The sequence below is a fragment of the Doryrhamphus excisus genome, linkage group LG19, assembly GCF_037039965.1.
Source record: "Doryrhamphus excisus strain RoL-2023G ecotype Guam linkage group LG19, RoL_Dexc_Guam_v1.1, whole genome shotgun sequence".
Taxonomy (NCBI): domain Eukaryota; kingdom Metazoa; phylum Chordata; class Actinopteri; order Syngnathiformes; family Syngnathidae; genus Doryrhamphus; species Doryrhamphus excisus.
The window spans coordinates 15,716,830-15,742,937 of NC_136375.1; the positions used below are offsets into that span (position 1 = coordinate 15,716,830).

Consider the following 26,108-nt stretch of genomic DNA (forward strand, 5'->3'; position numbering starts at 1 on the left):
AATATTTTCAAATAGGGATACTTCACTGAATATGTGTATCGCAGTACTTATTATACGTGTAAGTGATGTTTTGCTGTAAAATAGTATGAATGTGAAAGACGTTTGATACGGCATGTATACTGATATATCAGTATGCTAAACGTATTCTTAACGCCCCAAAGTGGTGTTTTCCTAGCTTCTTTTCTACGAGTTCATTGAAGAAATATACTTAAGAGTTGAATTGTAATATTTCAAACCCTCCTAAATTAAAGCACGACAATTGTTCAATGGACTTAAATCAGCTTTCACGGCAAAAATATATGTTTTGCTAGCTTACCTGCGTACCTCGAGCTCGGTCACATGACTGTCACGTGACACACACCCACGTGCCTGATACACTCGAAGAAAAAGAGTACTTTTCCTGGTTAACGGCATAGAGTTGAAATCAAGAAAAATGTTTTAAGTTGTAATACTCGTACTCATGATATTAATATGTTGTAAAAATTGTACATTTTGGCAAAATTAGGCAAGGAAAAAAACATATGATGAGAAGAACTTTGATGAAATATTTGTAAGATAAAAAAAACAAACAAAAAAGCAAAGCGTCTTAAAAAGAAAATAAATCAAATCATCATTGACTGCTATGATTTGGTTTCTTTCTGTGGACAAAAGCATTTATTGAGTGCACAACAAAGAATTAGCTTTTGCTAACGGGAATGATTTGGATTTTTGTTTTTTTTTTTAAAACACATTTTACAACACAAATGGAAGAAGAAAACACAAATACTGTAAACACGAAGTAGAGTTTTCTAAGGAAGAAAAAAAACAGCACGAGTACCACCTGCCAGACATCAAGGAGGACGTGTTTATCCCAGCTTGCATCACGTTCAACACCGCGCTCATTCGGACAGCAGAGGATCCAGCAGAATAAATAAGTTCACCCATGAAGTCACTTTGTACACATCACATACTTTGAACAGCAATACAGTACACTACAGTACACTACAGTATGACGTATGTGAGAAAGGGGGACTGCTAGCTAACAAGGTGGGTGTCCATGCACAGAAACACAGACACGGCGCCATCAAGCCGGGATGGGGATGAGGATGAGGAGCGGACGTCCCGCGTGGTGTCTCAGTGGCGAGCAGCAGACTCCCTGGGATAAAACTCGGCCAAGGTGCTCTGAGGAATCCTCTTCAACATCTCCTTGGGGAAGATACGGAGTAGCTGCCAGCCGATGTCCAAGGTTTCATACACCGTCCTGTTGTCATAAGGACCTGGGGGGCATTTGGACACCCACATTAGAAGAAAGCACACACACTTTCTCTTCGTATTTGGACTTTCTTTCCATCATTGGTTGCTGTTTTCATGCACGTAGACGTTGTTAGCGTAAGTGTCAAAGCGGCAGGAGAGCAAGGAAGCATACGTAGACGAGTTGTTTCATCTACTCACCCTGGGCAATGAAGTTCTTCTCAAACTTCTGCAGGAACTCCAAGTAGAGAAGGTCATCGGAGGTGAGGGCTTCTTCTCCCACCACGGCCTTCATGGCTTGAACATCCTTGCCGATGGCGTAGCAGGCGTACTGCAACACGCACATATTTCCTATTTAAACATGTTTCTTTCTCTGAATCGTCAGAGCCAATTATACAAGTCCAACAATGACGCCATGATGTAAAGAGGGTGTGATATTAATATCAGACAGGAGATGGGATATGGCGAGTGGGGAAAGTGTTACCAGCTGGTTGGAGACATCGGCGTGATCCTTCCTGGTCATACCCTCGCCGATGGCCGACTTCATCAAACGGGACAGAGACGGCAAAACATTGATGGGTGGGTAAATCTGCAAAAAGAAACAAAAATTATGAAAAGCGTTGCCCTTACAAGGGCGTTAGAGGTCATGAGTATCTGATGAGCTGGGCTGCACGGCGGACGAGTGGTTAGAATGCGGGCCAAGTGGCCGCACAGTCAGGACATGTCGTAAGAATGAATGGGAGTGTGTTTGTCTATACGGGCTCTGTGATTGGCTAGTGACCAGTCCATGGTGCACCCCGCCTCTTCTCCAAAGTCAGCTGGGATAGGCTCCAGCATCACCCTCCAAGTGCAGATGGACGGAAGCATAAATACGACGGGGGGTGCCGTGGCATGTCCCACATTAGTTTGCAAAAACACCTTCTCCTCCCATTCTGTGTGGAAGTGGTACATCTATGGCTTTTGACTTTATAATATATTTATTTGTATAGCGCTTTTCGAAATACTCAAAGACGCTTTAGAGTGAAGAAAAATATAGAGTTGAGTAAAAAAGATGTATTTTCATACAACATTCATACAGAGCTTTTTAAAAACAAGACTAAAAGCGGGGCGCAGTACTTAGAAGCAAAGAGATAGAATTTATGATTTCATGACAAAATGGCAGATGAAGATGTGCTGGACTCACCTGGCGGTTGTGCAACTGCCTGTCCACGTACACCTGACCCTCTGTGATGTACCCCGTCAGGTCAGGGATGGGATGGGTGATATCTGTCAGGGAAGTTCGGTTCCTGTTAGCAAGGCTTTAAGTAGCTCGTGTACAGTACGTGTAATGCAGTATAGTCACGGAGGAGAACCGAGTATACGCTCCATGTTAGTTGCTATGCTAACATCAGTCATCGCTAATGTCTTCTTAGTGCATTTGTCATTCCCCTTTTCAGGTCAAAGAAAAATGTCATGTGCGTTTAATAGCAACACTGCCGACACATACGTACGTACTCCAACAAGAACAGTCTTACAAAACTCCTTTCATCTCTTCATCAGGACAGACAAGTAATATTTGTTCATTCGGGGCTTTTAACCTTGGATTTTTCACACACACTGTATACAGTATTTCCACTGAGTGCCTTGCAATTATATATTCATTCATAAATCAAGCTATTATGTATTGAATATGGCCTATTACTAGTCAAAAATGATGCACAATGAAGCAAATGTTATGTATTCTTAAATGAAGCATTGTTGAGCATAAACATGTCTAAATGAAGCAAAATAGGAATATAAGGCATTCAGAAGATGCATTCACAGTGACAATATGTAGTAATACACACTGATCACTAGGCTTCAGTGATGTTATTTTTTTTTTATCCTCTAACTACCTATTATTATTTGTAAATAAGGAATCCTACTTGGCAGAAATTCACTTATCGCAGTCAGGCCTGGAGCCAATGAACCAATAACTTATATTATATTGACATGATAGCATTTCTAGCTGTTTTCATAGGTAGACTATTATAAAAACATTTAGTGCTATCATGTCAGGGGTTAGCATTGCTAGCATGTTGATATTGGCATAGTAGCATTTTTAGACATTTTCTTGGGTACATACTTACAGTATATAAGGACTTTGCACTATTATGCTTGGTGTTAGCATGCTAATGTTAGCATTGCTAGCATGCTACCATGGCCGCTTTCATAGGCACACTGTTATATTAACGCTTATGTTAGGCGTTGCATGTTAATATTCACATAACAGCATTTCTAGCTGTTTTCATAGGTAGACTGTTATATAAACATTTAGCGCTATCATGTTGGGGTTAGCATTGCTAGCATGTTAATATTGGCATAGTAGCATTTTTAGACATTTTCACTTACAGTATATGAAGACTTTGCACTATTATGCTTGGTGTTAGCATGCTAATGTTGGCATTGCTAACATGCTAACATTAGCAATATTGACATAATAGCATGTCCAGCTGTTTTCATAGGTAGACTGTTATATAACCCTAACAGCGCTATCATGTCAGGGGTTAGCATTGCTAGCATGTTAATATTGGCATAGTAGCATTTTTAGACATTTTCACTTACAGTATATAAAGACTTTGCACTATTATGCTTGGTGTTAGCATGCTAATGTTGGCATTGCTAACATGCTAACATTAGCAATATTGACATAATAGCATTTCCAGCTGTTTTCATAGGTAGACTGTTATGTTAACATTTAGCGCTATCATGTTAGGGGTTAGCATTGCTAGCATGTTAATATTGGCATAGTAACATTTTTAGACATTTTCATTTACAGTATATAAAGACTTTGCACTATTATGCTTGGTGTTAGCATGTTAGGGGTTAGCATTGCTAGCATGCTAACATTAGCATAGTAGCATTTTAACCGTTTTCAGCCGTAGCAACACTGTAATCGCGAGAGACTTGACATCAAAGCACATCCGACATGGATGTCCGATATCACAACATGTTAAGAAAATGTCCACAGGCAGACCCCAAAAAGCAGAGTGGATGGTAGAATTAGCTGCAATAAAGTCCACATTGTTTGAGTCAAGCACATGTAATGGACACTGGTTCCACTGGAGGATTGCAGCACTCACCATCATTAGGCATGGTCAGAATGGGGATTTGGGTGATTGAGCCATTTCTGCCCTCCACTCGGCCCGCACGCTCGTAGATGGTGGCCAAGTCGGTGTACATGTAACCTGGGAAACCTCGACGTCCAGGCACCTCCTCTCTGGCAGCAGAGACCTTCAGGGGATCAAATGGGTGTTGAGTGTAAACAACATTCCTGACGAGTTGCCAATGAAAAAGCAGGCCACGTTTTCTTGTGGCAAATGGATGTTTCTTCCCATTTGTCTTTCTACCTTCTCTCTGCAATCAATGATCACACGACTTAAACGCTTTGTAAGTTGTTTTAAAAAATATAACAGCACTACACCCCAATCAAAATATGAACTCCTTCAATCACAGACACTTTTCAAAAAACAACCCTTTCAGTAGCAGCCATTTTGCACCATACGGACCGTATTTTCCGGACTATAAGTCACACTTTTTTTTCATAGGTTGGCTGTTCCTGTGACTTATACTCCAGAGCGAATGAATTTTTTTTTTTTATGAAAAAAGTGTACATTTTTTGTGTTATGTTTATTTTTTGGGTTAGCGTTAGCTGAATAACCATTGCTAATAACCATTAGCTAACCATTAGCATTGTGTTAGCATATCTTACACCTATTCAGCCTGTTCTATATTCTTTTATTGTTGTTCCAAGATGACGTAATGTCTGTTTTGGTCAAGTAGTTTGGAAAATAAATTACCCGCAAAAAATGCCACTTATACTCCGGTGCGACTTATGTATGTTTTTGTTCAACCTAATTATGCTTTTTTGGCCTTGTGCGACTTATACTCCGGAGCGACTTATAGTCCAGAAAATACAGTAAGCACGGAAGCTAGCAAAAGAAACATTGGACTCCCGTATTTCGTTGCAAAAAATGTTACCAAAAGTAACGTTTTCAGGTGAAAATGGCAAAGTATTTAATGGTTAAAGTAATTAATCCACAAGTAGGCCTTCATGGTGACCTGAAACAGTCTTTGTTGAAAAGGGGTCGAGTGGTTAGCATTAGGCCACACAGTCAGGAGATGGGGAAGACCTGGGTTAGCATGTTCTCCCCGTGGGTTTTTCCTCCAGGTACTCGGGTTTCCTCCAACATTCAAATATCAAAACGGCAGCTTGTCATTTCCGTGTGGACTCCGATGACGTAACCAACACCGTCACTTTGACGAATAGCCAACATAATATTTGAATATTATGACTGGCATGACTCACTTCAGTTGACATTCTCCTGATATTTTGTTGTCTTCTCCTTTAAAATGACTCGAGGAAGTCATCCCGCTTGATGCTAAGTCTAGATGAGTCTGTGTGTCTATTTACTCATTTTTTATCTAAAAAAAAAAAAGGAAGGTTTCTGTGTGGACGGGGTCTTCAAGAGACCCTTTGGTTAGCATAATGTCTGGACCCATTGCAGAGCTTCCCGAGCTACCTACTGATGTAAACCATACCCAACCCTAGCTCCAGTTGTATTTATTCATTCTTGATATCACATCCAAGTTTAAAAAGTGTTGGGAGAGTCAAGTGATTTGCAGTTTTTCAAAAGAGGCAAACAACTCATTTTGCCATCATGTTGGCAAAACGACAAAAGGAAAGTGAAATGAATGCAGAGCAAGAGGCAAAGCAAATCCAAAGCACTCATGCTTGAAGTCACAGGTTGATGGTTGGGGCGAGGGCTAAACTCAACCTTTGCATGCATGAATAGGATATTTCACCAGGATTCGTATTCATCCCTATTCATGCATGCACACGTTGACTAGGATAACGTGTGCATTGCTTGATGTGGTTTTTTTTTCCCCCACAATAACTGTCCTCCAACGTCTTTGTGAGTTCACACATCAAGCAATACACATCTCAGCCGAGTATGAGTACACGGTTCAAGGTTAGGGTAAACACTAACCCAGAAGCGTACAAAAGAAAAGGATGACGGCGGGCATACAAAGAGTGAGTAGCAAGGGCCTGACTTCTTACAATAAGCAAAGCAAAGAAAGGCTTGACAGGGAAGGCATAAGAGGGAGGGGGGCGGGTCCGCAGCTTTTTCCTCGTAAGGATAAGTGTCTGGTAATTATGTTCAGGTATTTCCAAGAAAAAAAAAACAAACACATTATTGTCCCTTTCAGTAAGACTGTACGGGGTCATATTTGTACGACACGTTATTATCTGTTGTGCCTTTTGACATTCTAAAAGCATGTCCGTTGTACAGTAGTTTCAACCTCTGTGCACACAGCGGCACAAGGCTCAGTACTTATTGTTGTACGGAAGGAATCAAACCCTATATGCTTTACAGTCGGTCCTCGCTTCCACGGTTCCCACCGTGATAAGTCCTCCCTATTTAAATGGAATATTTAAGCACTGCCAGAATGTCAACATTTATGTTAGGCGTTGCATGTTAATATTGACAAAATAGCATAGGTAGATTATTATATAAACATTTAGCGCTATCATGTTAGCATTGCTAGCATGTTATTATTGGCATAGTAGCATTTTTAGACATTTTCTTGGGTAGACACTTACAGTGTATAAAGACCTTGCACTATCACGCTTGGTGTTAGCATGCTAATGTTAGCATTGCTAGCATGCCAACATTAACATAGCCGCTCTCATAGGCACACTGTTATATAAACACTTATGTTAGGCGTTGCATGTTAATATTGACATAATAGCATAGGCAGACTGTTATATAAACGTTTAGCACTATCATGTTAGGGGTTAGCATTGCTAGCATGTTAATATTGGCATAGTAGCACTTTTAGACGTTATATGAACACTTATGTTAGGCGTTGCATGTTAATATTGACATAATAGCATAGGTAGACTATTATATAAACATTTAGCGCTATCATGTTAGGGGTTAGCATTGCTAGCATGTTATTATTGGCATAGTAGCATTTTTAGACATTTTCTTGGGTAGACACTTACAGTGTATAAAGACTTTGCACTATCACGCTTGGTGTTAGCATGCTAATGTTAGTATTGCTAGCATGCCAACATTAACATAGCCGCTTTCATAGGCACACTGTTATATAAACACTTATGTTAGACGTTGCATGTTAATATTGACATAATAGCATAGGCAGATTGTTATATAAACGTTTAGCACTATCATGTTAGGGGTTAGCATTGCTAGCATGTTAATATTGGCATAGTAGCACTTTTAGACGTTATATGAACACTTATGTTGGGCGTTGCATGTTAATATTGACATAATAGCATTTCTAGCTGTTTTAATAGGTAGACTGTTATATAAACATTTAGTACTATCATGTTAGGTGTTAGCATTGCTAGCATGTTAATATTGGCACAGTAGCATTTTTAGACATTTTCACTTACAGTATATAAAGACTTTGCACTATTATGCTTGGTGTTACCATTCTAATGTTAGCATTGCTAGGATGCTAACATTAGCATAGTAGCATTTTTAACCGTTTTCAGCCGTAGCAACACTGTAAATGCTAGGGGCTAGCATACTAACATTAGCATGTGTGGAGCCTGGCAGAGGTCTGCGCTTGGCAAGTGCTTTTCTAGTTTTATAACATTCTCGCGATCAATCGGCAAAGTTTAAAAGATGACTCGAGGCTCACGATGAACGGGTAGTGACCCCTGCTCGAGACATTCCCTTCTATTTTACAAAGAATAATAGTTCTAATAATAATAATAGTAAGTAATATTCCGCATGCTATGTGTGTATATGCCTCAGGTTGGATACATACCACACAGAAAACAAACAAGGTGTTGAATAACAATGATAAAGAAACTCCACGGATGGAGGGAGGTGGGTTACCTCTCTCAGAGCCTCGGCGTAAGAACTCATATCGGTGAGAATGACCAGAACGTGTTTCTCACACTGGTAAGCCAGGTACTCTGCTGTCGTCAGCGCAAGGCGAGGAGTAATGATTCGCTCAATCCTGATGGGTCAGAGAAAAGAGCGTCGTTGGCGGCAGTGTGGTGAATACGCAGGTAGAAAAGCTGATCATGTGGGACTGCATCTCACGTGGGATCGTTGGCCAGGTTCAAGAACAGGCAAACGTTATCCATGGAGCCATTTTCCTCAAAGTCAGACTTGAAGAAGCGAGCAGTTTCCATGTTGACCTGTGGGGACAAGTGGGAAAACAACAGCTTGATGATGACGAGCTTCCAATGAAGTACATCAGGCAGCTTGTGAGGAGTATATTCTGCAATGGGAGTGATTTGTTTTAGTGTGGAAGTGGGGGATGGAAGTATTGAAGAAGTGAAGCAAATTGGCAAAGGTCACCCTGTGACAATAGGCGGACAGCTGAGGGGAGAGAATTTGATACTGGCAGGATGACAGCGGCTCTTGAATGAGTAACCTCTCCACGGCGGGAGGATATGCTCAGAGGCGCAGAAGTAACAAGAGCGTCTTTAAAGGTTAAATCACCTCATGAATACAGGAGGTAGGGGTTAAGAGGTGGATTAGCAAGACAGATGTGCTGGCTGGGAAACACGTCAGGTGAACGTTAGCGTTTCCATGCTTACCCCCATGGCGGCAAACACAATGGCAAAGTTGTCCGAGCTGTAGTCCATCACGTCCTTGGACTTCTGCACCAGGCCGGCCTGGCGACAGATCTGGGCTGCGATCTGAGGAAATAAAGTCAACGTGTTTACGGCAACACTCCAGTACGTCCACATATATGGAGCAGAAATAGACGAAAATTTTTATTATAATTAAAAAAAAATTTTTTTTTTAAATGTACTGCTATTTTCCGGCAGGCATAGCTGAGGACAGCTATTTGTGGGGGTTGTGTCAATGTGACAAAGGCGGAGGTGAGGAGCGCGCACACACAGCACTCAATAACAAGATGGCAGTAAAGGCTCGCCAGGGAATTTATGAGCATTATTATTTATTAGCGGGGCTGCACAATGGTCGAGTGGTTAGCGCGCAGACCTCAAAGCTAGTAGACCCGGGTTCAAGCCCACCCTCTCGGTTTTCTCCCGGTACTCCGGTTTCTTCCCACATTCCAAAAACATGCTAGGTTAATTAGCCACTCCAAATTGTCCATAGGTATGAATGTGAGTGTGAATGGTTGTTTGTCTATATGTGCTCTGTGATTGGCTGGCCAAACCAGTCCAGGGTGTATCCGGCCTCTCGCCCGAAGACAGCTGGGATAGGCTCCAGCATCCCCTGCCACCCTTGTAAGGATAAGCGGTACAAAATGAATTAATGAGTTCTCCTATTTTGTGTGGAAGTGGTAACTTTTTGGCTTCTTATTTTGTCTTTCCCCACCCTCGGCCATCTCTGTGTGGAGTTTGCATGTTCTCCCCGTGCATGTGTGGGTTTTCTCCGGGTACTCCGGTTTCCGCCCACATTCCAAAAACATGCTAGGTTAATTAGCCACTCCAAATTGTCCATAGGTGTGAATGTGAGTGTGAATGGTTGTTTGTCTATATGTGCCCTGTGATTGGCTGGCCACCAGTCCAGTCCAGCACCCGCCGCGACCCTCGTGAGGATAAGCGGTAGAAAATGAATGTATTATTTATTAGCGTTTATGCTTGAACTGGATGCTAGCTGACGTGGTAAGCAGCCTACCAAAGAGTAGCATAAACGAAGAGGAACTTCGGTCTTTTCACTTCATGTGTGCTGATCCCGCCTGACCCCTCCGTGCACCCTGGGACGAGGCACCTGGTGCACAGACGAACCCCCACACAAATGACCTGTGTGACATGCGCTTAATGAAATAAGCAGTCAGGTTTTCACACCACCCAGATGGGCACCACAAGTGCGCGGTCATTAGTAGGGCTACGCGGGTCATGTTTGCTGGAGCTACTCTACAGTGTGGACTCTTTTGATCGGGCCATTAGCAAGGGTGAATGACATTACAGATGACAGCTGCATTTGTGCTTTAATGCCATAATAAAGAAGCCTGGACATCAGGCTGTAACGGTATGCAGATTTGTGTCCATCCATATTGTCGGCGGAAGGATATTACCGGATTTTGCGGACTATAAGTCGCACTTTTTTTTCATAGGTTGGCTGTTCCTGTGACTTATACTCCAGAGCGACTTATAAATGAAAAAAGTGGACACCTTTTCTGTTTGTTTATTTTTTTGTGTAGCTGAATAAGCATTATGTTAGCATATCTTACACCTATTCAGTCTGTTCTCTATTCTTTTATTGTTAGAACTTGCCTTCCAAGATGGCGGAATGTCTGTTTTGGTCAAGTAGTTTGGAAAATTAATTACCTGCAAAAATGCCACTTATATATATATTTTTTTACCTAATTATGCATTTTTGGCTTTGTGCGACTTATACTTCGGAGCGACTTATAGTCCAGAAATACAGTATTTCATTGGATTTCAACATTTAAATGATCTATTAGTTGCCAGGCAGACACACGCAAATGTCCGCCTCCAGCTTGTGTGGCGTCTTATCCACAACATGACTTGAAGACCCACCCACATGTTTTAGAACACGTTGGTTTCCCTTTAAAACAACGATGGAAATAAAAAAGCGGGAAACATCTTCATTCCCTCCTCTCACACACACGCCATTACTCGGACGGATTTATGGTAAATTCCAGCTCCATGTTGGCGTGGAGTGAGCTGAAGTGTCTGACACAGAAGGCAGAGTGGCTTGCTGTTGCGCTTAACAAAACAATGAGCTCTCCCACCTCCTGTGTTCCATCCACATATCTCCGTTTAAATGTGCATTTTTTTCCCTGCCATTTTGAGAGCGAATTTGACAAATTATTTCCTAGAAAGATTGTGATGTGACTGGGAAACTTGGAGCTATGGTTCAGCTGCTAAACCTCTTGGTAGTCATACAGTCACTTTCTCTCTGTGGGGAGAGGCGGGTCCGCTAGCATACACACACACAGTGCATGCAAAGGAGCCTTGATTGCAAAACCGAATGCCCCGGCACCCCATACGGAAACATTAATAATGAGGCAATTTGTTTGAATCTCGTCTGGTGCACGTCTGAGACCCCTACTAAAAACTGGTCTGTGTGATGAGCTATGAAGTATACATTGCTGGTCTCACTTCATTGTGGGGCAGCCCAGCAGCTGAGAAAATCGGGATCTTCTGTCCTCTGGCGATACTGTTCATGCCATCAATTGCAGAGATGCCAGTCTGGATCATTTCCTCTGGGTAGATACGGCACTGGGGATTGATGGGCTGACCTGGACAACAAAACAAACATACGTACATAAAACATGGACGTATAGTAGATGCCACGTTTCACATGGTCAGTCACGTCACATGACATCAATGTTGTTTTCCTCAACGATGATAAAATCATTTCTTTGACCATCCAAAACAAGACTGAGACGAGCCAGACTTGTCTCTTTGATGACTAAAACGTGACGAGACAAGACTGGATGAAAGGGTTAGTGGGTGGTCTATCACTGGGGTCCCCAACCTTTTTTCTCCCACGCACCGGCTGCTGTACAATGTCATTGTGGGCCCCCTGCTATCAGATGTTTAAAATGCATTTCTGCCTTTGGAGTGGCTATTTCTAAGTCACAGAGAAGGGACTTACCACAATGTAGGATTCCTTATTTCCTATTGAAATATTATCAATAGCATTATGAGAGTCCACTAGACACGAGGAACCCATGAGGATGTAATAAGTAAAGGCACATGCATTTAGAGTAGTTACCGAGGAACTCATGAGGAAGTAATAGGTACAGACACATACATTTAGAGTAGTTACTGATGAACTAATCAGGAAGTAGTAAGTAAAGGCGCATACATTTAGAGTAGTTACTGAGGAACTCACGAGGAAGTAATAGGTACAGACACATACATTTAGAGTAGTTACTGATGAACTAATCAGGAAGTAATAAGTAAAGGCGCATACATTTAGAGTAGTTACCGAGGAACTCATGAGGAAGTAATAGGTAAAGGCACATACATTTAGAGTGGTTACTGATGAACTCATGAGGCAGTAATAGATAAAGGCACATACATTTAGAGTAGTTACTGAGGAAATCATGAGGAAGTAGGATGTAAAAGTGCATACATTTAGAGTAGTTACTGAGGAACTCATGAGGAAGTAATAGGTAGAGGCACATACATTTAGAGTAGTTACTGATGAACTAATCAGGAAGTAATAAGTAAAGGCGCATACATTTAGAGTAGTTACCGAGGAACTCATGAGGAAGTAATAGGTACAGGCACATACATTTAGAGTAGTTACTGATGAACTAAAGAGGAAGTAATAAGTAGAAGCGCATACATTTAGAGTGGTTACCGAGGAACTCATGAGGAAGTAATAGGTAAAGGCACATACATTTAGAGTGGTTACTGATGAACTCATGCGGCAGTAATAGATAAAGGCACATACATTTAGAGTAGTTACTGAGGAAATCATGAGGAAGTAGGACGTAAAAGTGCATACATTTAGAGTAGTTACTGAGGAACTCACGAGGAAGTAATAGGTACAGACACGTACATTTAGAGTAGTTACTGATGAACTAATCAGGAAGTAATAAGTAAAGGCGCATACATTTAGAGTAGTTACCGAGGAACTCATGAGGAAGTAATAGGTACAGGCACATACATTTAGAGTAGTTACTGATGAACTAAAGAGGAAGTAATAAGTAAAGGCGCATACATTTAGAGTAGTTACTGAGGAACTCATGAGGAAGTAATAGGTAAAGGCACATATATTTAGAGTGGTTACCAAGGAACGATTGAGGAAGTAATAACCAAAGGCGCATACATATGGAGTAGTTACTGAGGAAGTAATCAGGAAGTAATAAGTAAAGGCACATACATTTAGAGTAGTTACTGAGGAACTAATCAGGAAGTAATAAGTAAAGGCACATACATTTAGAGTAGTTACTGAGGAACTAATCAGGAAGTAATAAGTAAAGGCACATACATTTAGAGTAGTTACTGAGGAACTAATCAGGAAGTAATAAGTCATGGCACATACATTTAGAGTAGTTACTGAGAAAGTAATCAGGCACTGTGATCTGGCACTAAATACAATTTAGTGACATTCAAGGCACATTCAATGACATTCAAGCAGGTTGATTTCCAGGAGGTGTTCCTGGTGGTTCCATCACATGACTACTACTTCTACTCCTTCTAAAGGTTCAGTTCATTTTGGGACTCCACAGGGGTCATGTATGAGCATCAGCCAATCTGTATTCATTCATTGAATTGCTATTAATTCTATTTATTAGGTGCCTTATTAGGAAGTGGAGGAATGTGAATGAGCAGCAAGAGTTTAAAAAAAGAGGTACCCATGATATCCAGATAGTCCTCAGCCAGAACACTTGGTCCCCGGTCGATGGGTTTACCTGAGCCATTGAACACTCGCCCTGAAAGAGAACAGCTTGATCAGCTCATGTTGTTTCCACAGATCTTATCTAAACCAACAAGCACAAGCAACTGAATTTGTGGACGAGTGGAAGAGGTTCCAAAGGCCCACTGAAAAGGCTCTCGTGGTGCAGTGATGTTCTGTGTCAGTCATGGATTCAATACAACGCATGGTCCTCATACCAAGCATGTCCTCTGAGACCGGCGTGCGCAGGATGTCACCAGTGAACTCACACGCCGTCTTCTTGGCATCAATGCCTGACGTCCCCTCAAACACCTGAGCAAACACAAACATTCACAACACGGAATGAAGGTTCCTTTACCAGGATAAACAATGTAGAAATATACAGTAAATCCTTCTTTATGGCGGTTCACTGGTACCAGTGTACGTACAGAGTTAGATACAACACCTGTTTACCACCTTCTAAATTTGCTTTTTAACATTCATAGAGTCCTCTAGACATGATATAACACCCCTATGATTACCCTTACACTCCTATTACCCAAAATAGTAGACTTAATAAGAGAAAATAAGACATACAGTGGTGTGAGAACGTGATTGGCCCTAAAGTTAACAAGTTGTTGCGCCACACTTAGCAGCATCAAGCGTTTGTGATTGGAGGCTTTTCCAGCATGAAGCGTGTTTAAGGTCATGCCACAGCATCTCAATAGGATTCTGGTCAGGACTTTGACCAGGACACTCCGATGTATTCATTTGGTTTGGTGGACTTGCCGTTTTGGCCGTTTGTGGATAATGGCTCTTATTGTGGTTGGCTGGAGTCCCAAACCTTTAGAAATGGCTTTAGAACTGTTTTCCACACTGATAAAGCTCAATTTATCTCAATTATGTTATGTTTTAACAATCACTTTTACACACCAGGTAGATTATCATGTTTTTTCTCCCTTAATAATAAAACATTTCTTTTAAAAAGTGTTGACTTGTGTGGTTATTGACTAATATTTACATATTTTGATCATCTGAAACATTGGAGTGTGACAAACACGCATAAAAATGTTTCTTGTTGGGTATATATTTTTTTTTTTTTTAAAAACAGCCTGATTGATAGTGGTCTCATCTACTTCATGTTATCATCATATTGATGATATTAGCATCAATATTAGCACGGCGGATGCATGTTCAAGAGGTGGGGGCCCTAGATGTGGATGTGATGCATATCTTTATTGACAAATTAAAAAACATTCTTTCAAAATTCCATGTTGAAGTGTGACTTTGAACTCCAGGACTTTAAATAAACCAAATTAAAATAATATATAGTTAATAATTCCATGGAAAAATAATCTTTTTTTTTTTCTTTTGTCATGACCGAAAGAAACCCTGGACTAAGACTAAAAAAAGACTGGTTTTGATCTCACCTGAACCACTGCTTTGGACCCAATGACCTCCAAGACTTGACCGCTCCTCTTGGTGCCGTCAGGCAAGGTCAAATGGACAATTTCAGCATATCTGGGGAACTGAATGAAACATCGACTTCAGCCATCACTGCACTGCTGCCAAATGGCAACCAAAATCATACGGAATTGGATCATCTCAGGAAGATACGATGGTTAGCACACAATACAAATCAATCAACAGTGTTGTGCTAACACTCCCGCGGTCTGCATGAGGAAGAGACGAATAGATGCTCACCTTGACATTATCCAGGATGACCAAGGGTCCGTTCACACCCGTCACCGTAGAGTACGCTGAAAGAGAAGAGACACTTCATTGCTCCTTTTGCTGAAATAACAGCCATTCATTCATTTCCTCATTTTCTTTGGCGGCTGAAAGCTACCAATCAAGGTGGAAACAAGCATACTTCCTTACAGCCGTCACCGCTACGCTGAATAATCACATGCTGACCTTTCGCTCTATGCTTTCATGCACTCGCAGGTCCAAATGTCGGAAAAAATATAAAACACTGACTTGATTATGAATGGCTTGACAATTGCCCTGACACGAAGGCCATATTCTGAGCGTATCCATAAAAGACATAGTAATAATGGATCATCAGTAACCAAGGTAAGGGAGGGAGATACATCATGTGTCCTCCTGCAAATACTTGAAGTAAAAGTACTCAAAAGAAGGTGCACGTCTTTCTTATTAAGTCATCCAGCATCAAATCCTTCAGCTCATTCACAAGTAGTTTGATATCAATTCACAGATTTCAAAACCAAATTTTCCAAAAATGTGACTACATTTTTCCCCACTGAAAATGAACGGGCCGCCATTCGCACTATTCCTCACCCGACTGCAACCGCGCCAAAAATAGAATAGAATAGCCTATCCCAGCTGTCTTTGGGCAAGAGGCGGGGGTACACCCTGGACTGGTGGCAAGCCAATCACAGGGCACATATAGACAAACAACCATTCACACTCACATTCATACCTATGGTCAATTTGGAGTGGCCAATTAACCTCGAATTTTTTTTTTTTTTTTTACTTCTAAGGGCCAGTGGTGTCATCAGGCCTATTTTAAAATATTCTTAAGCCCCCCTAAATAATTTGATTTTTTTTTTATAGATTTTTTTTTTTTTACAAAAAAAAATCTCTGACAAATTGTATATAAAAGCAAGCTAATAAGCAAGCCAATAAGCAGGCTAATACTAGCCTACTACTACTAGTAGTACTAATAATCATTCACTGGTGGCCAGCCAATCACAGGCCACATATAGACAAACAACCATTCACACTCACATTCATACCTATGGACAATTTGGAGTCTCTAATTAACCTAGCATGTTTTTGGAATGTGGGAGGAAACCGGAGTACCCGGAGAAAACCCACGGAGAACATGCAAACTCCACACAGAGATGGCCGAGGGTGAAATTGAACTTGGGTCTGTTAGCTGCGAGGTCTGCACGCCAACCACTCCACCGCCGTGCAGCCCCGTCATTGTAACAACTACAACGAAATAGAAAAAGTGCCCAACAGTCAGTGCATCATTCGTATCAGTAGCATCAGCTACATTAAAAAAATATATAAATATTAAATTAAGATTTAAAAAAAGAAAAATAAATATATAAAAAAGTTTGAAAAAAAAAAAAAATCAATGATTTCTTTCAACGTCCAGATTTTGCTATTCATCCAAGCCCAGCTAAACAGTTAAGGACACCACTCTGACTTTTAAAAGCATCATTACCCAAAGTGACTCGGTAAAAAAATATCAGTGTGACACATGAATAAACACATGAATAATGTCCCCAAAACATCCTTTTTCATCTTGGCAACATGGCTAAGATTCAGCCTATTCTATCCACTACTGACGCAGAGACCCCAGTCCATGCATTTGTTGCGTCTCGCCTCGATTACTGTCATGCGCTGCTGTCTCATCTTCCCATGTCTTGTTTGAAAAACCTCCAAAATGCCTCACCAGGACGTTTAAATTCCCCATATTTCTCCGGTACTAGCCAACTTGTACTGGATCCCAGTTCAATTAAGATGCGACTTTAAGGTTGTGTTACTGTTATGTTCTATGGACGTACAGTACAGGACGTGATGCTGCGCTAGTGTTTCCCCTACCATTCATCACAGCTTTGATACTCCCAGTCCTAATTAGCGGCATAGTGGATGCACCCCACTGGGCCAGGTGTTATCCTTTCATACAGTATGGCTCCGGTGATTGACATATAAAGGCACATAAAGCCTACGATAGAAGAGTTGTGCGTCAGGTGTTCCGATGCACACAATGATGCATTGTTGCACACTCAGATTTGGTTCTTCCGTGGACTGGCTTGGACTTTTTGAGGTTTTTCAGCCGAGTGTGTGTGCGTTCACGCCTACTTATTCCTAACTAGAGTTGCAAGAAAAATCTCAGTCATCTATTATAATGTTATTTTGCTATTCCAGCTATTGATTTTGGACATAAATATGTAAATACCCTCTGGTTTCAGCTTCTTATACAGCAATATTTACCTCCATCAGTAGTGTTTTATCCCAGTTGAGGAAACTGCTCGTTCACCTTGTTCATTCTATATCAAAACAAAAAATCCCCACATAGGCACCCCACACACCCCCACCGCAACCTTGAAGGACAAATTAATTTGAGGATCATTTCATCGCCCCTCTTATATAGACCATGTTTACATGTGATGTCATTTCCATCCCATTATTGCTGTATTGCTCCCAACCGAGCATTGCCACTCTGCCAATTCCACTACAGTAATCCCTTGTTTATGGCACTTCATTGGTTCCACACCTCCACTGAGTTAAGTGAATTTCCACCAAGTAGATTTCCTTATTTATAAATACAATATTCTTATACTTAAGAGCATTGAAAACCATGGAAATACACTTGAACATTATTAGACCCTCTCGACATGAAGTAACACCCCTATAGTTGGGTATATTACATATATAAAGTTGCGTGGCAAAGCGATTGCCCCCGTTACAACATAATGTAAAAATGTATCAATGTCAACATTTTTTTCAATTAACCTTTTTATTATTAAGGGGAAAAAAATCCAAAGCTACACGGCCCCTGCTGTTAAAACATAACTGAGATTTATCAGTGTGAAAAAGGTTCTAAAGCCATTTCTATAGCTTTGGGACTCCAGCCAACCACCGCGAGAGCCATTATCCACAAATGGCTAAAACATGGATCACTGGTGAAGCTTCCCCCCAAGAGCATCCAACAACATCCAAAGAAGTGCAGGCCACATTTGCCACAGTTAAGGTCTTTGTGAACAAATCAGAAAAAAATGGCTTGCATGGAAGACTTCCAAGACCAAAACCACTACTGAAGAAAAAGAACATTTAAGCTGGTAAAACATCTTGATGATCCCCAAGACCTTTGGGAAAATACTCTATGGTCTGACTACACAAAAGTTGAACTCTTTGGAAGGTGTGTGCCCCATTACATGTGGGATTTGAGGAAAAAGAAGAGTCAAATATGGTGGTGGTAGTGTGATGGCCTGGGGCTGTTTTGCCGCTTCAGGACATGGATGACCTGCTGTGATAAATGGAAGCATGAGACTTTCAGAACTCAGAAGATCTGTTGATGAGATGGCTATCATACGGGAGGATCGGCCGATCAATCATCTCCCAAATTGAATTATCGATTGGCCGATCGATAGGCTCATGTTTAGTAATCGTAAATATCTTCTGAATGAAAAAGCAAAACACACGGTGCCTTTGCTGGGAAAACATCATGGAGTTTTTTTTTTTTTCCTTCAAAGCCACCTTCATCTAAACATCCTCTTGAAAATGTCATTAAATGTTGAAGATTATGTCATTTACTGGTTGGCCCTTTCTTCACACAAATGCCATAGAAGCCATGTTGGCCATGTTTTGAAAAAGAAATAATAACTATACTTAGTTTACAAATTGCCAGAGGATCTGAAAAGGGCTCCATACAGCTACTGTATTTACTGACGGGTGATGGTAATGTGGGGGAAATTGGGCTACATAATTATAGAGAAACATCTTTGCAATCTGGATGTCTACAACATCTTCATGGTAGATGGAGTCTCTGAGAATTCAATGAAAAGTGACTTGGCTACGCGTTTGCTCATTTGTGACCGCCATCATGTTATACGCTAGCCAAAACATCAGAATAAGACATTAGCGAGGACTCGCCCGGTGATAAATCATGATCAAAATGGCGGTCATCACATTGTCAGGTGATGATTTGATGGCAACTGGACCGTTCAGGTGATCTTTGAAGACCTTTGACCTCTCATCCGAGCAGGCTTCATCAGTTCATGCTCAGGATGAATGAAAGAACAGCCATTGTGTGTGGGAGAAAGGTGGTTGCCGCCGACAACTCCTTCCTCTCTTCAAAGATGGCTCCTCAATCCACAATCATCCACAATCATCCCCCCCTTTTTTTGTGTCTTCTAAAAACAGATAAAAAGAGGCAGCTAAGAATGCATATAATGGGACGCACCTATCCCGCCTGTAAAGTCTTCCGGAAAAAAAAAAAAAACTCCAAAAAGCACCAACATGGATCCATTTCCATCATGTGACCCACATTGATGGAAGGTCCAATAAATTTAGGAATGGTATGGCTCTTCGGTGGCGTCAATGACTGACCACTGGTCACAAGGAGTTCAAAGGGCTGGGTCTTCACAGAGGTCTCCTACCAGTTGGACATGCCCAGGAGGCATCTTGACCAGAGCCACTACCTCGGAGGAGTCCACCTTTGATCGCCTGTACCCGCCATCTTGTCCTTTTCGGTCATGACCACAGGTGTGTCTATATGGTGGAAGCATTAGTTGGTTGGAATACCCTTCCATAGTCCTTCCATACTGCCATGTTCATTAACAGAGTAGAGGTATTCCCCAATCCATGCAACATATGCTCCCTCGCCCACCCCTCCAAACCACGGAAAATAGCTATCTTTGTACAGTATTGTGCCGAAAAGCCTAAACGGTTTCTAAGAGGGGGGGAAAAAAAAATCATTAGATGGTGGTGAAGGGTTTTCAAGACTGATTTATTGTTCTTCCTTTTGGGCATGAACATCGGCACCAAGCCTGGAGTGTATAACTTTTGAATATGTAGTTGCACTTTTCCCATCATGATAAAAACCAAACTAGGGCACTTGAGCGTCGGCTATTATGGGGCATTTCAGTTTTTTGTTTTTTTTTTTTTTAAAAAAACCTTAAAGGCAGTTTGCTCTGGCGCAAACTTCTCTAGCCCTTTTACTACTTCAATTGGAGTACGGCGGTCTGTTGGCGTGGCATGCAATGGCGGCGCGGGTCATCCTGCAGCCTGTTCAGCTGCCAGAGCCTTTGTGAACAAAGATGTTAATTGGTCCTAATCTGCCACTACAGGCTGTTTTGGTAGCCTGACCTCACACCCTGAAGGACACCTTGGTGTGAAATACTGAATGGGCCCTTCAAGTGCCGGAGAAAAGAGGCACAGAGCATTCCAACACAATTCCATTTCCCAGTTAAAAAGGGTGATTGGGTGGGGGGGGGGTAGCGTGCTTTGGTGAGGAGTGGGCTGTCGGGAGGGGGGCTAAGGAGCCGGGATGGAGATGGGGCGCCGGCGTTCAGACAATAAATGAGTTCAACAAAGCTGCGGCTGCTGTGATACGCAGCTTCAGATTCACATCTTAGCTGCAGCTACAAGCCATTCCCACAGCCCCGCTGAATGCTAACATGCTAATTACCCCGCAAAACGACACTCATCACATCTTCCTGCTAACCTTACCGCCAGACTTTTATTAAAAAGAATTGTAATTGAAATAAACTGTGAAGTGTCCAATGCAGGGGTCTCAAACACGCGGCCCGCGGGCCAAATGTGGCCCGCAGGACACTAGTTTGAGGCCCCCGCCTTGATATGAAAGTTTAATGTTAGTGCGACCTGCGCAAGTTTGATATGGATGCTGTACTATGGTATCATGTACCCAGAAAAAATTATTACGTTTGATTCATGTTCATGTTAAAGGTTAAATAACTGTTAATAGTTATCCTCCCTATCCGTGTGGAAGTGGTAAGTTTTGGGCTATTTAATTTGAAAGGAAATAACTTGAAGGCTACCGTTTAGGTCGCTAGCTCTCTAGTTTGCGAGTTAGCATGTGTCTCAAGACCCTGCAGTTGCGCAATATGTTGTCAATAAAAAGAGTATAAATGTGACTATAGTCGTGTTTTGTCATGTCTACAGGGCTCTAATAATGCTTTGTTCATTTTAATCTGAAAAAATAATTTGTCTAATCACCAACTATATGTGGTTTCTTAAATTTTTATTATTTGGTGTTTTATTATTATTATTATATTTATTTATAACTGATTGATTTTCTTTATTCTTGATTTGTTTATTTATTTTTCATCTTATTTTGCGCAGAAAAATAAAAATTAAGATATTTGAGAACAGTGGCATGTTTTATCAGAGCTTTTATTGTAGAAAATCGGAACCAAAGCACTGAAAAAGTTTGTATATTTTTCTGTTTTTAATAAATGTGTTGTTTTTTTTTAAAAACCCAGACCCTAGCTCCAGTGGCCCCCAGGTAAATTGAGTTTGAGACCCCTGGTCCAATGGAATGGGCTTTCCACTAAATAATCAACCTGGCCTATTTTGGTATAATGATACATAAGGGACTAGAAACCAATTCCAAGTCCTCAATGATCTGTGCTGAGGCTGAGTAAAGAAGACATAAGGACGTTGAGTCATAGGACTGGCTATTTGTATACAACAGGTCACATGATTTAGTTCCTGTTTGACAGAAGTACAGAAAGAAAGACGAGGTCTTTTCTGACGCCGACGAGCTTGTGCTTCAGGAAAAGAAACTTTTACAGAATAAGACTGATTTCACAGAATTGCCTTCCATGGTGACAGATGAGACTTTAATTGATCACAATGACATTATGAGCATTAATTAAGTCTTGACAAAAGTGGTGCAGCGCCGTGCTCCGTCTTTTCACAGCACTGCAGAATGCATGACTAAAACAAAGACGAGCCGTCTCATGGGCTAATAGCTTTTGTCCCACTTGACACCAGAGACACAAAGGCCTCTGGAAACAAAAGACAAATGTCTTCCGTTTGTTTATTTTCTTCTTCCATTTTACGGTGTGCTTCAATCTCAGCGCTCTGAAAAGCCCCCCGACCCCCAAAAAATCTACTGTATTTTACCATTGTGATCTTATGAACCACTTATGTCCATTTATTACACAGTCCTAATTCATAGTGGTTCATTGCTACCTGACCTGACCACCATAGGTCAAGTTCCACCAAGTAGGATTTTTATAGATACTATGGTAATGGTTTTATTTCATTTGAACATGCGTCAGATTCCAATTGAGTGCATCCCATAATCAGTTCCCAGTTCCACATGTTCAAAAGGAGTAGGAAGAAGCAAAGCTTATTAAATCCTACCCCTCCATCTGGTACTTTTACAATCAGTAAGTGTTACATTTGTTCTCTTCCTGCTTTCCTAATATAATTTAAATTTAGTTTTTTGTTTATTAATTTTAATTTTAATTTTAATTTTAATTTTAATTTTAATTTTAATTTTAATTTTAATTTTAATTTTAATTTTAATTTTAATTTTAATCAGATTACAATTGAGTGCATCCCATAATCAGTTCCCAGTTCCACATGTCCAAAAGGAGTAGGAAGAAGCAAAGCTTATTAAATCCTACCACTCCATCTGGTACTTTTACAATCAGTAACTCTTACATTTGTTCACTTCCTGCTTTCCTAATATAGTTTTTTTTTTTTAATTAAGATCGAGTCCACTCAATCGGTACCAAACCACTTTAAATGGTAGTCACTGTAATTGAATGAGGTGGAACTGTGAAGACGGTGAACTTAGTGAAAGCTGGGTAATGCTTGCATCCACACCCAGAGATGTTTGTTTGGTTGGTTCAATTCCTGATTCGAGCTCAAACTACTTTAGCGTTTTTTTTTCCACAGCATTTTAGTCCAGCTTCAGCTTTCCAATGGCTCCTGTGTTCATTCTCAGTTTCGATCAAACCTTTTCAGTTTCGCCTCAGCTTTTCCGAATTCACACGCTGACAATTCATCTAGTTTATGTTGACTTTTTAGTTGGGACCATCATCACGCATAATTCGCAAGTCGCACGTTTACCCTCGCTACGTAACATGACCTTCTGAATAAGCAGTGCCCCATTATGCAAATCATCATCGCATCAATCAATATTGTGGACCAAAAAATGTGAGAATTTGCAGGAAAGTACTTGCCGGATTTTACCTGCTGCTGCTGCTGCTTAGAAAGACGCAAGCGAAGAAAAACTGGCCTATTCATCAACAACAGAATTAGAGCATTTCCGTGATGCTTAGATGGTGCTTAGATGTGGAAATATAAGAGCGGCAGCAAACAATGGCCTTGCTTTGGCAATAAGATGGCCCACATCCATTAAGTCATTTTCTTCTTCTCCTAGAAGCTTTTAGTGCAGGTCTGTCATGTGCACCTATTTGCAATTTGTAAAAAAAAAAGATAAAAAAAAAAAACAACACAGCTTCCCTACTTAGGTCTTCTGTTCAACATGAATCATAAAAGTTAAAGAACAAGTCAAAAAGCATACTAACAAGATCCATATCAGTTAGCAAATGTGACAGTTCATGACCTAATCCAGGGGTGTCCAAAGTGCAGGCCGCAGTCCGCTGTTTATTCATTGGCCCCCAACACACTCTAAAAAAAAAAATCTCATTTAAAAATAAAACACCAAAAATGGAAAAATCTTTTTCCAAGAATAAATACTAAGAGAGGAAAGTTGGAATCTAACAGAAAAGAGGCCCAATTTCTGAAAATGAATATAATATTATGTAGGAGTAACAATACTGCTATGAGTGGGATAAACCTTTAAATATTATAGAAAAAATACATCATGCTTTAAAAGTTGTAAACAAAATAGTGATTAGGTTGTAATGTTACCTGACTAAAGTCTAAACATGATGGGGATAAAGTCATCATTTTGAGAAAAAAAAATTATGTTGATGGAAAACTTTTAAAATCAGTAGAAATTGGGAAAAAAAAGCACCTGCCATTTTATGAGAATAAAGTCAAAATATTGAGTGAAAAAAAGTTGCAATTTCATGATAATAAACTAACATTAATGTCATTTTTGTAGCACAGAGCTGAAATATTAAAGACAAAATATATTTCTTTAAAGCTGTAATATTATGAGAAACTAAGAAAAGCTTTTGTTACAAACATGAATATGTGGAACTGAATAATCATGAAAATTAATGCAAACAAAGCATTGCTGAATGTACTTTTTTTTTTTTTTTTTCTACAGCATGACCAACAATATTGTTTGCCTTTTGTAACCAACCTCTGTGAGCCAGCTCCCTCATCCAATAAAAGATAAATACTAAAGATAAATACTTTTTAGGGTAGGGCTAATCATTTAACATCATTATAGAGCCATTTGTGATGCGATTTAGAATATATCACTTTTTTTTTATTTTTTTAAACAAACTAGTCTCGTCAATACAATAGAAATATATGTCCCTAGTATAAAACAACTGCCCGTGCGAGCTCCCCGCACCATTAACACTAACTAGCACTGTAGCTACGGAGCCCAATATCCAAGGTCCAAAGTAACGGGTGCCATATAGTACGCTAACCAGAAAATGGACGCAAACCGAGAAAAAATGTTGGCATACGTGTGCAGAAAACAGGAAAAAGAGGGTAACAGAGGCGGAGAACTTTGTGTTCTTTGTGTTAAAACATTTCCCCCCCCTCTTGTCACATACATACTGTGCATACTGTTTATAATCTGTATAATCTGCAATAGCCATATTATAGTCATTTATATCCCTGTATATATCCTCACTGTATTATAGTCACATCCTGTTATAGTTTGTACATAGATCTGTCCATTTACTTACTACTAAGGTACTTATAAAATTGCACTTCTGGTTGGATGCTAACTGCATTTTGTTGCCCTGTACAAGTGACATGAGCAATAACAATAAAGTTGAATCTAATCTAATATAATCTAATCTAAAATGTTGGACCCAAACAAAGCATGGAGGCTATTGTTTACATAAAAAGTATACCCGCTTATCCATAGTCTCTCTGAAGCACTTATCACACTTCCACTGTATGGCACCAATATGTGACGTCATACAAACCTGAGTAGGTTTTCAGCTGACACTCATGTGATCGGGTCACGTGACAGATCGTCAATCCGTCACCAGTTTTCATTAAGATAAAGCTGCACTTCATTATTTGGGTTCAAACCACCGAATAAAAAAACATTATTATTTTTTATTATTTACATTCTTACAATTACATTATTTACATTTACATATCTAATTAACTCACCAATGCTAACAGCTAGCGTCTAATACGGGCCTGACAATGGTGCCGGAATGCCACTATCACCTTTATAAGTTATCAATATGTTAGGAAGACTCTGATTTGAGTGAAGGACGCAATGGCGGCCATCAAGCTGGCAAAGTGATGCCGCATTAGCCACCGTTAGCCATAGCTAGCACCTAGCTAGGTTAGCTGCAAATACACGAACTGCGACCTTTGTCAAAAATACAAATATTAAAAATATCAGCATACTGACAAAAGGTATCCAGAACGCTAAAGCATAAATTACGTCGTTTTTTAAAAGTTATTATTTTTAATTCGTGTCATAAATTTGCACCTACACGGCTGGAAAACATGGTATTTCTATCATCAACTTAATTTTAATGAATGAACCCGTCTAATTGCTGCTGTACGGTCCAACATATGGCCATGTCACCTCGTCATTCACTCATTTAGCTGCTAGTGGTTGCAAGTGTCTAATATCTGGTAGGAGTATGTAGCATGTAGCATGTAGCATGTAGCATGTAGCTGTGCGTGTCGGCATACTTAGCCTCGGCTGAGAGATGTAATTTCTGGTCACAGCTTGGGTGTGAGTCCTCGCTGCCGCCGCCAAGCCGTTATCCATCGCCCGGTTTGCCACCAGAGTTGCCATCGCCGGAAGAAAACAATCGGAGAAAGATCCTCAACCTCCACCGCTAACTGGTGCCGCAACAAGACAGCTGACAGCCAAGATGCGGATCATATGACTAACCGGAT

At 40.6% G+C, this 26,108-nt stretch overlaps 1 protein-coding gene across 1 annotated transcript; it reads right to left on the reverse strand.

Annotated features, from left to right (window-relative positions):
• Positions 1–705: 705 nt before the first annotated feature.
• atp6v1ba (ATPase, H+ transporting, lysosomal, V1 subunit B, member a) lies at positions 706–26,108 on the reverse strand. Its single transcript, XM_058056662.2, has 14 exons — positions 25,899–26,108; positions 15,273–15,328; positions 14,999–15,097; positions 13,808–13,901; positions 13,549–13,626; positions 11,336–11,475; positions 8,834–8,935; positions 8,331–8,428; positions 8,121–8,244; positions 4,332–4,482; positions 2,414–2,496; positions 1,715–1,819; positions 1,432–1,561; positions 706–1,256 (listed from the first exon to the last, which is right to left on the reverse strand). The coding sequence occupies exons 1-14, from the start codon at positions 26,002–26,004 to the stop codon at positions 1,114–1,116; spliced, it is 1,509 nt and encodes a 502-aa protein (XP_057912645.1). The 5' UTR covers positions 26,005–26,108; the 3' UTR covers positions 706–1,113.

Bases quoted from the DNA above. Each gene is read 5' to 3' on its own strand.
- atp6v1ba (XM_058056662.2), bottom strand. From the start codon at position 26,004: ATGGCAACTCTGGTGGCAAACCGGGCGATGGATAACGGCTTGGCGGCG. The intron at 15,098-15,272 runs GTGAGCATCTAT...TGTTTCATTCAG, and splicing joins TCATCCTGGATAATGTCAAG to TTCCCCAGATATGCTGAAAT. The intron at 13,902-14,998 runs GTGAGATCAAAA...GTGTTTGCTCAG, and splicing joins GGTCCAAAGCAGTGGTTCAG to GTGTTTGAGGGGACGTCAGG.